Here is a 14,907-nt window from a genome sequence, read left to right on the forward strand (position 1 = left end):
CACTCATCACTCCTCAAACTAACACACACACCGCTTATTTTTCTTTTCTTTTTTATTGCAACTTTTAAGTAGAAACGTCGTGCCTGACGGCATTGACGGCTGGGCTCTTGAATATTAAAACATGGCATCAAAACTCAGCCTTTGCTCAATGTCCCATCATTTGTTTGTAAGCAGTCCAAAGTGGGACAGTCCCACAGGTCTAGAGTTCTGGAGCTTCCTTTTATGTCAGTGTGTACCTTTCTAAATCTCACGGACACCATGCTGCGCTGCGCTTTGCTGCGCTGCCTGTTTCCCGCTTCGAACCCATTTCCGGGATTGTGCTGCGCCGGAGGTGGCCACGTGAAGGCGACACACCGCGGCAGACGGAGAGGAGGCCGAAGGAAGGAACCCTCCGCCGGGCAGGAACAACCCTTACCGAAGCGCACTCCCCACCACCGGGCAGGCTGTTGGCGCCAACTGGCACCAGCACAACAATCCGGCGGACCCCCCAGCAGCGACGCCAGCCCCAATCCTGCCGCTAACAACCGATCCACAACACGGCCATTGTTGGTGCTGTTAGCGGCTAGCCTCGTTAGCACCGTCTGTACCTGTGTGCTCCGGCCAGGGGACAATAGAGAAGCACACTGCCGCAGGATGGGGGTGAGTACGCCTGTGCCCGTGCCTCTGGGGGCGGCTGGGGAGACTGAAAGTGGTTGGGGGGATGAGCGAAAGTGCTATGGGAGACCGGCTCGGGATGAGCTCCGGTGGATGGATGTAGGGATGGATGGAGGTAGGCGTCTGGACTCTGGTGTTGCATGGACTGACTGACCATATGAATGTCCATAGTGTGAATGAATCTACAGTGCAGTGTGAGCGCGAACCCCGGGGCTCCCTCCAGCAGTCACAGTTCACGTAGCCTGCTTTGTATTTTCCGTTCTCCCAAACATGCTCCTCAAGCTCCTCGCGAGGCCGTGTGAAAGTGCCCCAAATAGATCTGCTACATGACCATCTGCGTGTGCGTGTGTAGTATGTCTCACACAGGCGAAATGTCCCACTCAGTAAGCGTGTTCATATAGTCTTCTGTGTTGTTATCTCGGTTAGAAGCTTTCGGAGCCCCCCCTCCTCAGCCACAGCCCCCACACTGTGTTTGGATGGTGACATCGTTAGCTGCTAGCCTGTTAGCTCTTCAAAATGCCTGATTAATGGCGGGGCTGTGGCTGGTGATGTTGTGACCAACTTTTAAAGCACTTGGTCTAAGTGGGACAAGTTGGGTGTTTTTGTGGGGCAGGGGAGGACATGATACTTCCCAGCTTACTTAGGGGTCACTTCTAGAGTAGAGACTTTCATGTGTTTATCCAAAGGCCAACGCACTTTGTTGTCTTTCTTGAGCAGTGGTAACAGTAGGATGGGACCCCCACAGAGGGGGACGTGCTCCTTATTGGTGGGATGGTGGGACAAAGGCCCCAATGCCTGTGTGGTACAGAGTAAAAACATAACATACAATCATTTTTTGGTCTTATTTGAGCTTCCATGCCAATTAGATTAGATGAGCCTTTACTGTCTCCAAAAGGAGAAATTATTTTTGGATGTAAAGGGCAGTAAGACACACGTTACAAATAAAAAAGTCATTATTTTGAGTCGTTATTTATTTTTATTTTTATTAAAAAAAACAAAAAATTCACATAGCATTTTTTAATGCTTTGTTATGTTAAATTTGATGTGGATGACACAAAGAAACATGGGAATACCGTGCACTATGTGATCTGATACTCTTACTTAAGTAAATGTGTGTTATTATGTGAAATGACCTGGAAAAATTGAATTGGACATTTGAAGAAAAGCCACAACACCAAGTGACACCTACACTGGCTACAGAAGGATTTCTAAATGTTGAAAAGATCTTTGTAGGACCAGTCACCTGGACGTGGCCTGCACAACTTCCCAACAGGAGGGGGCAGAGGATTTGGAGGAGTTGTCCAAAAGTCAAGGAGCACTTTTGGAAGCTTCAGAGAAAGATCTGGTAAATCTTTTGAAAGGGAACAACATGTACTCAATGCATGTGACTCGCATAGTGGCTTTAATGATGAAGAAAAGAAGATTATGTTTAGAATGGCTGAGCAACCACATGATCTGAACCCAACTGAAAGTCAATAGTGACCAGCAAACGCTTTTGTAGTAAGTAAACTTGTCCAAAACTATTTTCCGAGTCTGGAGAGACGCGTTTTCAAATAACGGCATGTGATGAAACAGAATGAAATGTACTAGTTGTTACTTCACTGTGTAATAATAAATACGCAATTTGTAATACTTTTCTCATTTTGTAATAACATAAAACATAATGTAGAATTTCTGGAAACACTGTAATAAGTGCAGACTGTTTGTAAAACAAAGGAAGTTTGTCCTCTGCATTTAGCAGCATCTTTCAATGCACTCGGGCCACTGCTCCCTGGAACTGTTTCACACTTAGTTTAGCTAAATCATTCTTCAAACCACCAGATGCTGCTGTTGTTCAGCATCATACTGTATAGCAGTGGTTCCCAACTTCTGTCCTCGATGCATTGCTGTATAGCAGGGGTGTAAACGTTTTTCATCAATAGCCGCATATTGACATGTACAGCGTGGAGAGGCATGAGCTTTAAACCATGCCCCACACCTTTATTTAAGCTTGGAACCATAATCCTCGCTCTGTCGGAGCTCTGTTTGAGGTTTTAGTTGTGTGGAATTGTTAAGATTGCAGTAAAAAGTACCACCTCTGGTGATGTTTGCCATTAAAACAAGAAGTCTGAGGGCTTTGGGCCCCATGCCTGCTGTATAGTACCTCCGTGTAGAGCTGTACTGACACCATCAGGGTCACGCACCTGCCGGGCGCTAGTCTAAAGTTCTGCAGACAAATATTGCTTGTCTTGGACATGTTAACTAGGAACTAAATGTGTTTTTTCCCCCACAAATCGCATCATAAGGGCAATACATACATAAAGCAAAAGTGCTTCCGTTACATGTTACATGTGATCCGTTACATGCGATTACAAGAAGGCAGGTCAAATAAATCACTCCATAAAACATCAGTGTAATTGAAATGATGAGTGTCATAGGCAGCAGTCATATTCTAGCGGCACAAAAGCGAACCACAGCCTCACCGCGTTCAGTCCTGACTCCTGACGCTGGCGAATGCTTCACGGAGGGGTCTCCTGCTGGCACCAGAGCACCTCTGGGAGGCTCACCCCAAATATTGCAATTGGGTCTTTTCCTAAAATGGTGCCTTCTTTTGTAATAAGAATAATGTTGATTAAAAAAGCTGTTACACGTGATTAAAGAAAATATCCTCTGAATACTAATTTACAACCTCACATTGACCCAGGCACAGGTTCATCTCCAGGCACAGTGGTAGTTGGTACCCTTTTCCCCCAGTCTGCTGCACAGGTTTGAAATCCGCTGCATTTCTCCCACACTCCCACAGAGCAGCAGTTGTTGGTTCATCTTGACTGGTTTTGCTGCAGTGTGATGCAGGATTGGAGTTCATGTCCTCACAAAACTGTTAGTTATGTTTTGTAAGTAATACAAAAATCAGGACCAAACCAAGGCAAAAATGGAACACAATTCATAAGTCTTAGTCAGATGGAAGTACCTCAGGGATTCTTGGATATCGTGTACGTCCAATATTGCCATGACAATAATTTGACAATCAATGGCCCAACCCTAGTCTAGCGACCCACATTTGGGTCCTGGCCTGGTTGAGAAGCACCACTCTGAGCTTCGTGACGATAGCAGTTGTTAACTCTGTGTTTTTTGTACAGCGAAAGTCGAACAAAGCGAAGGAGAAGAAAGCGCGGCGCCTGGAGGAGAGGGCCGCCATGGACGCCGTCTGTGCCAAAGTGGACGCAGCCAATAAGGTCAGTGTCCAAGGTCATGTGACACCCCTGCCGTCAACTGGATACAGTCAGGCCGGAGAGGTAGCGTTTAAGGGCAGCATTACAGGAAGTGACTTGGTTGGTTTCCTTTTTTTTTTTTTGCTTTAAGTTTACCCTAGTTTCCCCAATTTTATATTTATTTTTGCCCCAAATTATTCTTTTTTTCCCTATTTTTTTTGCTCATTTTTTAAAACTAATATTTTTGATTATTTTTGTATCTCAATTTATCCCAATTTTCTCCCATTTCTTCTCAAATCATTCCCAAATTTTCCACACATTTCTAATTTTGTCTAGACATTTGTCCTCGTGGCACAGAACACCCCCAGAGTTCAGCATCTAGTTCCACCTAAAGCCCAGGTTTAGTATTAGGTTTGTCTTTTTTTGGGGACAATTTATTTATTTATATGTTTATTTGATAGGGACAGAACAAGAAGCATTGTTACAATAACCGATGCCATGCTCATAGGCCGTACAGCTAAAAGCTAGTCGCAGACCTGGTCCCTAAGACATAAAATAGTAACATTTACATAAATCATTACAAATAATACAATTTAAAAAAAGTTTGCAATAAAATATTATAAACTTCTGTTGTGTCCACAAGTTTGATTCAGTTTGAGCCACTGTTTAACTTTACTTTTAAACTGGCTCAGGTCTGTTAAAGTGTTCAGATCAGCAGGTAAAGTGTTCCAGATCTGTGGCCCTTGTACCGCACCCTGACAGCGCCCCCTGGTGACGATCCCGTGAGCTGCACATGTTTCGATCATTCCTGCAGCGATATCGGGAGCGAGGTTGTTGACACATTTAAAAACAAATTTAACAAAAGAGAACTTCTTAAAGGTTTCAAAACTTAAAAGATGATGCTTCTCTTGAATTCTGCAATAGTGCCACATCATGGGCTTTTTTGTCAAGCACTTTTAAAGCTTGTTTGTCCAGAGAGATCACACCTCTCATAGTGGACTGGTTAGCTTGGCCCCACACAGTGAGACAGTATGAAAAATGAGACCGGATCATTGCGTGAAAGTACAACTTGGCTGCACTGATTGACAGGCAAGATCTTATTAAACGAAAACAATTCAAATTAATAGTCTTAGTTATTTTCTTTACATGAGCTCCGAATTTAAGATGGGAGTCTACAACTACTCCAAGATATTTGAATTCATCTACTCTTTCAATATTTTTGTTATTTATTTGTATCTGAGAGCTGTCCATAGACCTTTGCCTCAATGAAAGCACATAGACACTGTTTTGTGTTAAAGTATGTCTCTCTTCAGATTTTTATCACTCAGCCCTATTTCCCAATGAAGAAAACAAATGACCAGAATGACCTCTATAGCTGCAGTAAACGACACTAAAATGCGCTGCAGTTGTTATGAGCCAAAACTATACTTGATGGACCTCAGATCTCGGGACAGGTCATGCTTATGAAATGTTTTCAAAAAGTCCTGCGTACAAAGTGTCTCACCTGAAGTGGTGACAACAGAAAGAACTGTTGAACTCTAGTTAAAGGTTGTTGCTGTTTTTATTCACATTGTTAGTTTCGGTTCTTAGGATGATTGTACCATCACAAACGCCGAATGTGTCCCACAGTTTGGGTTGCCAGATACTTTGGCTAAATCCATGGAAAACCTAAAGGAACTTCCACAATCCCAGCAGCACATGTCCCAAATCCCTGGTGTTAGTGTTAAAGGGCCAGATCTTGTGGCGGCGCACGGGGCGGCGCAGGCTCTTGGCGAAGTATTTTCCGAGTGGCGGCGCTATATGTGCCGTTCGCCTCCGCCACCTGTGAGGGGGCGTCACAAGAGGAGGCGACTGCACTGATGGAAACACGGCTGACATTCACTTCCTGGTTTACATTGCGCTGTCGTGCGTTCTTTCTTAAGCCTTAGGCTCTCACAGGTCAAACTAAAAACTTTATTTACCCCATCGTGAGCTAAACCATGTTCACGTCTCCAGAGAAAAAGAGCTACAGCGTCCGCTGTGGCGCGGATCGGCCGCGCTCGGCGTGAACACGAAGCAAATAAAAGCACATGTTCACCCCACACTCCCACACAACCACTCTCCTGGAGGCGGAGTCGATCTGGTTGGAGGAAAATGTGTGCGTCTCCACCCGTGTAAATGCACTAAGTCTGGAGTGGCAAGATCACAAAGTGCGCTCCGACTGAGCACAAAATGTCACGCTATCGTCTCCGTTTTGATGCACAAGATCGGGCCCAAAGAGTGCAGTCACTAAGCTTTAACTACTGAGTGAAACTGCTGCGTGTGTCTTATCTGGAGCTTAAGGAAACCGTTCATCTGGATGACTTTTTTTCAGCACATCCTATAAATATCACCTTTTTAAACCTTTCCCGTGTGCTTCTCCTCACAGCTGGACGACCCCCTGTCTGCCTTCCCCGCCTTCACCAAGTACGACAGAAACGGGTACGTAGCCTCAGTCTTGCTTTTTCCCTTCAGTCACATGACCGGCTGACGCTGACCTGTGTCTGACCTGTGTCTGTCCAGTCTCAACTTGCAGATCGAGTGCCGGAGAGTGACCGCCCTCAACCCGCTGTCTGTGGAGTGGGCCTTCGAGCTGACGCGAGCCAACATGCAGGCACTGTAAGCACTGCACTCACCCCAAAGGGAAGAAGACACGGGATCAGATCTGAAATGATCCCAATTATGAGGCTCAAACAAGTATTCAGATCTCTATTGTTATAGTAAAGGTCAAACGGTGGTTGGACTTGTTTTCACTTTGCTTTGTGTAGGCTGTACCATTATCCTGATTACCAACGTTAGAGCAGAAGCTTGTCTTCACTTTTAACCATTACTTTACTTTTTTTATTATTATATGTTTAATTGATAAAAATTGGATTAGCTTCATGTGTAAAAAGGTTTTTTTCACCCACGCATTTCCACCATCAAGATTCCCCTGTGGGGCATCGGCCAATCAGAGGCGGCATCGGCATCGCTTCCCCCCGTCCTGGTTAAAGTGAGCTCACGGCCTGTGACTCTGAATAGAGTGATCAGCTGCTCTCCGCTCACTCTGAGCCGAAACAGCAGCATGATTAATCAGTCACAGACGAGGATAAAACGCAATGGCTTTTTAAGAAACATGTTTTACTATTCAGAGTAAATCAAGGCACATTAAAAACAGAGACAAAAATATGGTGCATCAGCTGTAAATGGGAGGAAAGGCCTGATTCCAGCAATTTATTAAGTTCATTTAGAATAAAACTCATTCAAATCGTAATAGTCCACATTGAGTAAAAAAATCATCATCCCCAATCTTATCTGCGCTCCATTCACGTAATGACCAAAAGTGCCATTGTGATGAATGGTTCCGTCCTCGTATGTCTGTCAGATACGAGCAGAGTGAGTGGGGATGGAAGGAGCGAGAGAAGAGGGAGGAGATGAATGACGAGCGAGCGTGGTACCTCCTGGCCCGGGACACACAAGACTCCGCCCCCATGGCCTTCTCCCACTTCCGCTTCGACGTGGAGTGTGGCGAGGAGGTGCTCTACTGGTGAGGAGGGGGGTCCAGAGGGTCTGCTGTTCTCCTGGTAATGGAGCTAATCCTGGTGTGATCCACAGTTACGAGGTGCAGCTGGAGAGCAGGGTCCGGAGGAAAGGACTGGGCAAGTTTCTCATCCAGATTCTACAGCTCATCGCTAACGGGTAACGCATACAGACCACGCACCTATTGTTACTGTTACATGATGATAAGTGTTATCAAGTTGTGATAAGTGTTTATCAAGTTGTGATAAGTGTTTATCAAGTTGTCCGCCATGAGCTATTTTTATCCATAAGTGCTTTATTTGTCATTGTACAAACGTACAACCAAATTGTGTTCAGGTGTTAGTCCTGAGCCGCTGCAACTGAGCACGCAGCCGCTATGGGCCAACCTGACCAGCAAGTAATCTCTCATTATATGCATTTTTAAAATAAATATGTGCTGTATATGAAGAGGTTCCGCTAGACTTTTTTTTTGTCGGCCACTTTGGCCGGCTGGGTCGTAAAATGTCGGCCATTCGCAAGAATTACCGGCCATTAAAAAAATATCTACATTATGAACGTGGCTTATTATCAATAACAATCTACATGTAGACAGAGCTACACAACTGCTTTAGTGGATTCCAAAACACGGCTATTTCTAATTAAAGACTGACGTGAGAAAAATGTAGCAACAGCTAAAATCCAAACATGAAGTTGTGCGCGTGGAGACGGTGGAGCAGCAGGTGTCACGCTAATATACACCACTCATATGCACTTCAACTCAGACAGAAAGTAGCCGATATCTACGACCCTCACGCTGTCCTTATCCAGGTCTGACCAGCTGCACAGCGAGGGCGGGGCTGTAGATGCCCTTCTGCGCTTTTACGTGGCTTCAGGTGTAAAATAATGATTAAGTCCCTCACCACTGAAATATTGTGGAGAGACAAATCGACAGCACTAAAGTCACAAAAGTCAGTCTCGAGCGATTCAAAACGGACCCAGCTCTGCTGCGCTGTAGAGCGGCTCCAACACCGGTAACTGAGCCGAGGCGTCTGCGCAGACTGACCGAGGGAAGCGCCTCTAAACCCGGCCACTCTCTGAGCGGCTCCAACACCGGTCACTGAGCCGAGGCGTCTGCGCAGACTGACCGGGGGAAGCGCCTCTAAACCCGGCCACTCTCTGAGCGGCTCCAACACCGGTAACTGAGCCGAGGCGTCTGCGCAGACTGACCGGGGGAAGCGCCTCTAAACCCGGCCACTCTCTGAGCGGCTCCAACACCAGTAACTGAGCCGAGGCGTCTGCGCAGACTGACCGAGGGAAGCGCCTCTAAACCCGGCCACTCTCTGAGCGGCTCCGAGCACCGGTAACTGAGCCGAGGCGTCTGCGCAGACTGACCGAGGGAAGCGCCTCTAAACCCGGCCACTCTCCCAGGAAGAGCCGCTGCGGGACAGCGCGTCAGTCTGACTGAACACATGCGCGTTTCAAGAATATCCTAATCAAACGTATTAGCTGCTAAGTTCTTAATAGGGTTGTGCCGATGGACGATATCATCGTCCATCGTGATGGATGAGCAACATCACGATGTAGAGCCACCATCGTGATGCCATGCCCCCTCCTGTCAGAAACACGCACTGGTCTTCTGTGGGCCTTGTAAACCTTCAAACTTTGCAGGGATTGCACTGTAAATGAAATCACAGATATAACTAATATGCACACTAGTGTCTGTGGCCTGCCAGAAGCCACGATGTGTTAGCCGTAATTATTAAAGTAAAGACGCAGCGCCGCTATTTCTCTCTCTCTGCAGCTCAGAGTTTAACAGCGCGTGGTTTTGCTTTGCTGCGTACGGAAACTTAAACAGTTTTAAAATGACGAAATCTCACATCGGAGCTAGATGAGTGCGCGGATTATTCTCACGAAGAACTGAGAGAGGAAAGAGAGGAGAGAAAGAGGCGGTGCAGAAGTTACGAGGTTACGAGCTCACGGACCGGGCAGCGCGTGGAGCGGCTTCAAAAATGTAGCTACGACGCAAACGTGGACATATTGTCCCGTTCACCCACTGTTTCTTAAACATTACATTAAAACTGAGCAAATGCAAATAATAAGCTCCGATGGACATAATTTTTACCGGCCATTTGCTTTTCAAACCGGCCAAAAGCCGGGGGGGAGACTGTTTACTACACAACATCTTGTAATAAATAAACATAAAATAACATCTGGAACAAGAACAATACAAATAATATAGCCGCAAGCGGCGATTATTATAGCCCTGCCCCCCTTTGTCTCCCTCAATCAGAATTTACGGTATTGCTCCTGCCTTTATGTTTGTTTTTTACGCTTTTTCCCTAGGATTTTAGTTTTAGGATTTTTGGAATGCGCTAATGTGCCCTCTCGGTATCTGACAAAGTTTTTGTCAGGGAAAAAAAAAGTTTTTTGACAATGCTGAGAACTCTGCTCTTAAATTATACATTATAACAGAGAAAAATGTGTACACCGCGTTCCAAATTATTATGCAAATGACGTTTTTCTCTGATTTTCTAAATTGTCAACTCAAATGAGAGTCAGCATAATTTTCAAGTCTTTACCTGGTAGAGGATCATTTAAATGTGGTGGAAAAAATCTCCCAGTGATAACAGTATTTTTTTCTAAAATAAATATAGTAAAAACCTCAAAATCCACTGTTCCAAATTATTATGCAACTCATCGTTTCAATACATTTTAAAGCTTGTAATTAACTGAAAATGGTCATTTGTTGAATGTTTAGCATTAGGAGGTATTTATATTACCTACCTATCAAAGTATATGTATATTTACTGAAATCCAATCCCATTTCAATCAAAAACATCTCAATAGGTCAAGTTATAGTGCCTCTCGAAAGTATTCATACACCTTGGACTTTTGCACATTTTGTCATGTTTTCAACCCTAAACATAAAGATTTTATTTTGATTTTTTTTACTGAAAGTTCACACACAAGTAACAGACAACTGTGAAGTGAAAGCAAAATGATACATGATTCTGTTATTTTTCAAAAAATAGAAAAGTGAAAAGTGGGGCTTGCATAAGTATCATACAGCATTTTCTGAGTGCATTAAATTGCCTTTATAACATTTCTAATGACTCCAGAATGTTCACACCTTGGCCTAACGGTTAAATAGAGGCACCTGTGTGTAATCTACTCTCAGTATAATTTCAGCTCTTCTTTTAGGCCCTCAGAGCTGTGGTCAGAGTGTATTGGTCACTAAACAACATCATGAAGGTCAAGGAGCACCAGAGAGGTCAGGGATAAAGCTGTGGAGAAGTTTAAAGCAGCATTAAGTTATACAAAGATTTCCCAAGATTTAAACATCTCCCGGAGCAACTGTTCAATCCATCATTCAGAAATGGAAAGAGTAAAGCACCACTGCAGACTTACCAAGACACGGCTGTTCACGTAAACTAACAAACTGAACAAGGAGACACTGGTCAGAAATACAACCAAGTGCCCCAAGATAACTCTGGAGGAGCTGTGAAGTACTGCTGCTGAGCTGGGGGAATCTGTACATGGGACAACTATAAGTCGTATCTACACAAATCTGGCCTTCATGGACGAGTGGAAGAAGAAAGCCATTATTGAAAGGAGGCCATAAGAAATCCTGTTTGAAGTTTGCTAGAAGTCATATGGAGGACACAGCTCCATGTGGAAGAAGGAGCTTTGGTCAGATGAGACAAAAATTGAACTTTTTGGCCCAAATGCAAAACGTTATGTATGGAGCAAACCTGACACTGCTCATGGTCCTGAGTGCACCATCCCCAGGGTCAAATATACGGGGGGGAGCATCATGCTGTGGGGCTGCTTTTCCTCAGCGGGGACTGGGGAGACTGTAAGAATAGTTGGGAAGATGGATGGAGCCAAATACAGAGACATTTTGGAGGAAAACCTGCTGGAGTCACAAGAGAACTGAGGCTGGGGCGGAGTTTCACCTTCAGCAGGACAATGACCCTAAGCACAAAGATAAATCTACAATGGAATGGTTCAATAAAAACATATTAATGTGTTAGAATGGCCCAGTCAAAGTCCTGACCTAAATCCTATTGAAAATCTGTGGAATAATCTGAAAACTGCTGTTCACAAACGCTCTCCTTCTAATGTGACAGAGCTTGAGTTGTTTTGAAGAGGAATGAGCTAAAATGTCAGTCTCTACATGTGCAAACCTTGTAGAGTCAGACCCCAAAAGACTTGTGCTGTTATTGCAGTAAAAGGGGGTTCCACAAAGTATTCATTCACGCTGTATGAATACTTATGCACGCCCCAATTTTCTATTTTTTGAAAAATAACGGAATCATGTATCATTTTGCTTTCACTTCACAGTTGTCGGTTACTTGTGTGTGAACGTTCAGTAAAAAAATAAAAATAAAATCTTTATGTTTAGGGTTGTAAACATGACAAAATGTGCAAAAGTTCAAGGTGTATGAATACTTTCCAGAGGCACTGTGTGTATATATATATATGGATATATGTGTGTGTGTACTGTGTGTGTGTGTATATATATATATATATATATATATATATATATATATATATATATATATATATATATATAATTTTGGATCCAGACCTCCAGGGGCTGAGAATTTGATTTCCATTTATCATTCTTATGTTATTTTGTTCTCAACACATTGCCCTACACTATGAATACAGATTTTCATCCGAAAAATCCAATTGATTGACATCTAGGAAGTGTTTTTTGAGTGTGCCCTAAGTTTTTGTGAGCAGTGCATTTTGTTTTTTGGGGGGGATTTTTTTTTTTTTGGAAGAAGTTAGTTAAGGCAGCAGCCAGGAAAGTGCTGCGGGAAACCCTGCTAAACATGATCTGACCAGAATTATGGAACACAAATTTTGCAGCTGAAATGCGTATAAACTGGTGCGTAAAGGTCTCAGAGGAGAAGGACTTATTCAGAGCGTCATCAGCTCATCAATGTCAAGGCTCATGCTACACAAATACAAATGTAAATTCAAGCTTCTTATTTGCACTTTCTCCATTTTAATGTAATGTTTAAGAAACCGTGGGCGAAAGGAACAGTATTTAGCAGTTCACATCATGCATCTTTGAAGCTGTAATACGATCCATGTGCTCTTCCCCCCGTGTTCCACACCTCTTCTTTTTTCTGTCTTCCATGTTTATCCATCTGAAGCAAGAAAGCGTATGTGCGCTGGCTCCATATTCAATAGTCACATGTATTTAATAGTAACTCATGCAGCTGCATGCTTTCTCCTAATAACATGTCAGCATCTCGCAAACAATAGCATTAGTGTGACATTTGATATAGCTGACCCTGAGTTTACCAGAGAAAGAGTTATTTATATGATCTACTGCAACCTCACACTTCAGCGCTTCGACAATGTTCCAACAGCACCAGTGATCGGAGGTGAAGCTTTAGCCGGTGACAATATTCTGAAATGTTTACCTCGTCTGTCCGGCTCCCTGAGAGCATGACTGTTGGGGCGACAGTGGCACAGATGGTAGAGCGGGTCGTCTCATGATCGGAAGGTCGGGGGTTCGAATCCCACCTCCTGAAAGTGCACACTGTCGTCGTGTCCTTGGGCAAGACACTTCACCCACATTGCCCCCAGTGTGTGCGTACATTGGTGAATGAATGAGAGCATGAATGGGTGAGTGGATCCTTGCTGTGAAGCGCTCGAGTGCTTAATGTAGGTGGAAAAGCGCTATATAATTTGAGACCATTTACCATTACGCCGTACAGGAAGCTCATGTTGGTTGTATTTGGACCATTTTCTTCCCCCCCAGGAAAGAAAATGGTGCCCAGGGGTAATGGCTGAAAATGGTGTTAGCATGCCGCGGAACATCGACAATATGTCTTTGATTCATATTGAACATGTTTGCGTATTCAATTGAAGAGACGTATTGATCGATTCGATATAATATTGAGAATTGTTGCATCCCTATTAACCACACTGTCAATGTTTTCTTTTCTTTTTTTTATGTAACTTTAAATAATTGTTTGTTTTTTGCAGCACACAGATGAAGAAAGTGATGCTGACTGTTTTCAAACATAACCACGGGGCGTACCAGTTCTTCAGAGAAGCACTACAGTGAGTAAAGCCTCAGTGACCTACAGTGCTCTTTTGTTTTGGCTGAAATCTTCTGGTGTTGTCAGGTTTGAGATTGACGAGACTTCTCCAAGCATGTCGGGCTGCTGTGGGGACGACTGCTCCTACGAGATCCTCAGCCGACGGACCAAACACGGAGAGTCAGCGGGACACCCCCACGGAGGAGGCCACTGCGGAGGCTGCTGTCACTGAGGGGCTGAACCGCTGCTGCTGCTGGAGCCACTGTGGCTTTGTCAGGACTTTGTCTAGTGTTTTCTTTTATTCCAGTCTGTTAGCTAGTGCTGATCCTGACCACTCCATCCGAACAAGGAGACCACATCTACAGCTGAGGGCCATGTCCTCCTAATATCCAACGCAACTTTTCTACATGGACACCAGGTCTGTCCCCACAGTGCCCTACCCAAATGAAGCTCCGTGGTTCAGGTGTCGGTGGATGTGGCACGTGGACAGTTTTTATTCAAAAGAGATGGTGATAATGATGTGTTAACCAGAGCATTAGGACTTCTGTTAACTTTTCCAGAAATATCAAGTGCATACAATCACATGTTGATTATGAAAATGTAGTTTCTGTGGGTGATTGTTTATAAGCTCCAGTCAGAACATTCTTTATCTGAGTATGGGGCTTTGTTAGACACCGAAGCCACACAATTACTGTATTTATAGAGATAATGGCTGTCATTTCCTACATTAGAAACATGCTGCTCATTGCTTTGTAAACTCTGGTGTGATCTTTAATGGGTCTCTGCTCCCTCCGGTGAATGCCTGCTCCTGCTGTGGTTTGTGCCTGGTTTTGCTGTGGATGAATGCTCTCTCTTTTCCTTTGACTCTGTGACATGGTCAGTGACCATGCTACTGTTTGCATGGTCCAGTAGTTTATTACCTGCGATGCCCTGATGTTGAGAGGTGTCAGGGCACTCTGCTTTGAGCCCAGTAGAACATTCTTCCACACCGGGCGTCGGGACTCCTCAGTGCCATTCTCCAGTGATGCAGGCTCTGAACACTTCTTAATTAACCCATGCATGGCGTGGAACAAGGGGATGGCTCCCAGGTCAATGTACAGTCATGAATATAATGAAAGGGTTTAGTTAAGCCAGTCTCCACACAAGCGGTGCGTCCCGCTCATCAACTTAAGGACCAGGATGTTCAGTAATTTCTCAGGACAATATCCAGTCTCAAACCTCACCCGCTCTGTTTTCATGTGATTTTAACAAGCCTTATGTTCATGGTAAATTAGTTGTAAATGGAAATTGCCCAATGCCTTTTTAAAATGGCTGTACTAAAACAATTGTTGAGCTTTTATTTACCCTGTGCTTTTTAAGTTGCTCTTCTCTGTATAAAGATACAAGTGTTTTAGTTGGTCTTGAGTCTGATCTGAGATCTGCAGGAAAGGGATGTCTGCCTTTTCAGTGTTTGATTTGTTCAAATAAAGGAAAGTTGTCTG

The 14,907-nt window shown here is 44.2% G+C and overlaps 1 protein-coding gene across 1 annotated transcript; it reads left to right on the forward strand.

Moving 5' to 3' along the window:
• The first annotated feature begins 315 nt into the window (after positions 1 to 315).
• naa40 (N-alpha-acetyltransferase 40, NatD catalytic subunit) lies at positions 316 to 14,884 on the forward strand. Its single transcript, XM_079579653.1, has 8 exons — positions 316 to 639; positions 3,774 to 3,869; positions 6,253 to 6,305; positions 6,387 to 6,482; positions 7,228 to 7,389; positions 7,458 to 7,541; positions 13,371 to 13,448; positions 13,514 to 14,884. Exons 1-8 carry the CDS (start codon positions 634 to 636, stop codon positions 13,656 to 13,658), a joined length of 720 nt encoding a protein of 239 aa, XP_079435779.1. The 5' UTR covers positions 316 to 633; the 3' UTR covers positions 13,659 to 14,884.
• The last annotated feature ends 23 nt before the right edge of the window (positions 14,885 to 14,907 follow it).

This window comes from Gobius niger, assembly GCF_951799975.1.
Source record: "Gobius niger genome assembly, chromosome: 21".
Taxonomy (NCBI): domain Eukaryota; kingdom Metazoa; phylum Chordata; class Actinopteri; order Gobiiformes; family Gobiidae; genus Gobius; species Gobius niger.

Excerpts from the sequence above, each read along its gene's own strand:
- naa40 (XM_079579653.1), top strand. Across the intron at positions 6,306-6,386 it reads ACCAAGTACGACAGAAACGG|TCTCAACTTGCAGATCGAGT; the intron begins GTACGTAGCCTC and ends GTGTCTGTCCAG. Across the intron at positions 13,449-13,513 it reads TTCTTCAGAGAAGCACTACA|GTTTGAGATTGACGAGACTT; the intron begins GTGAGTAAAGCC and ends TGGTGTTGTCAG.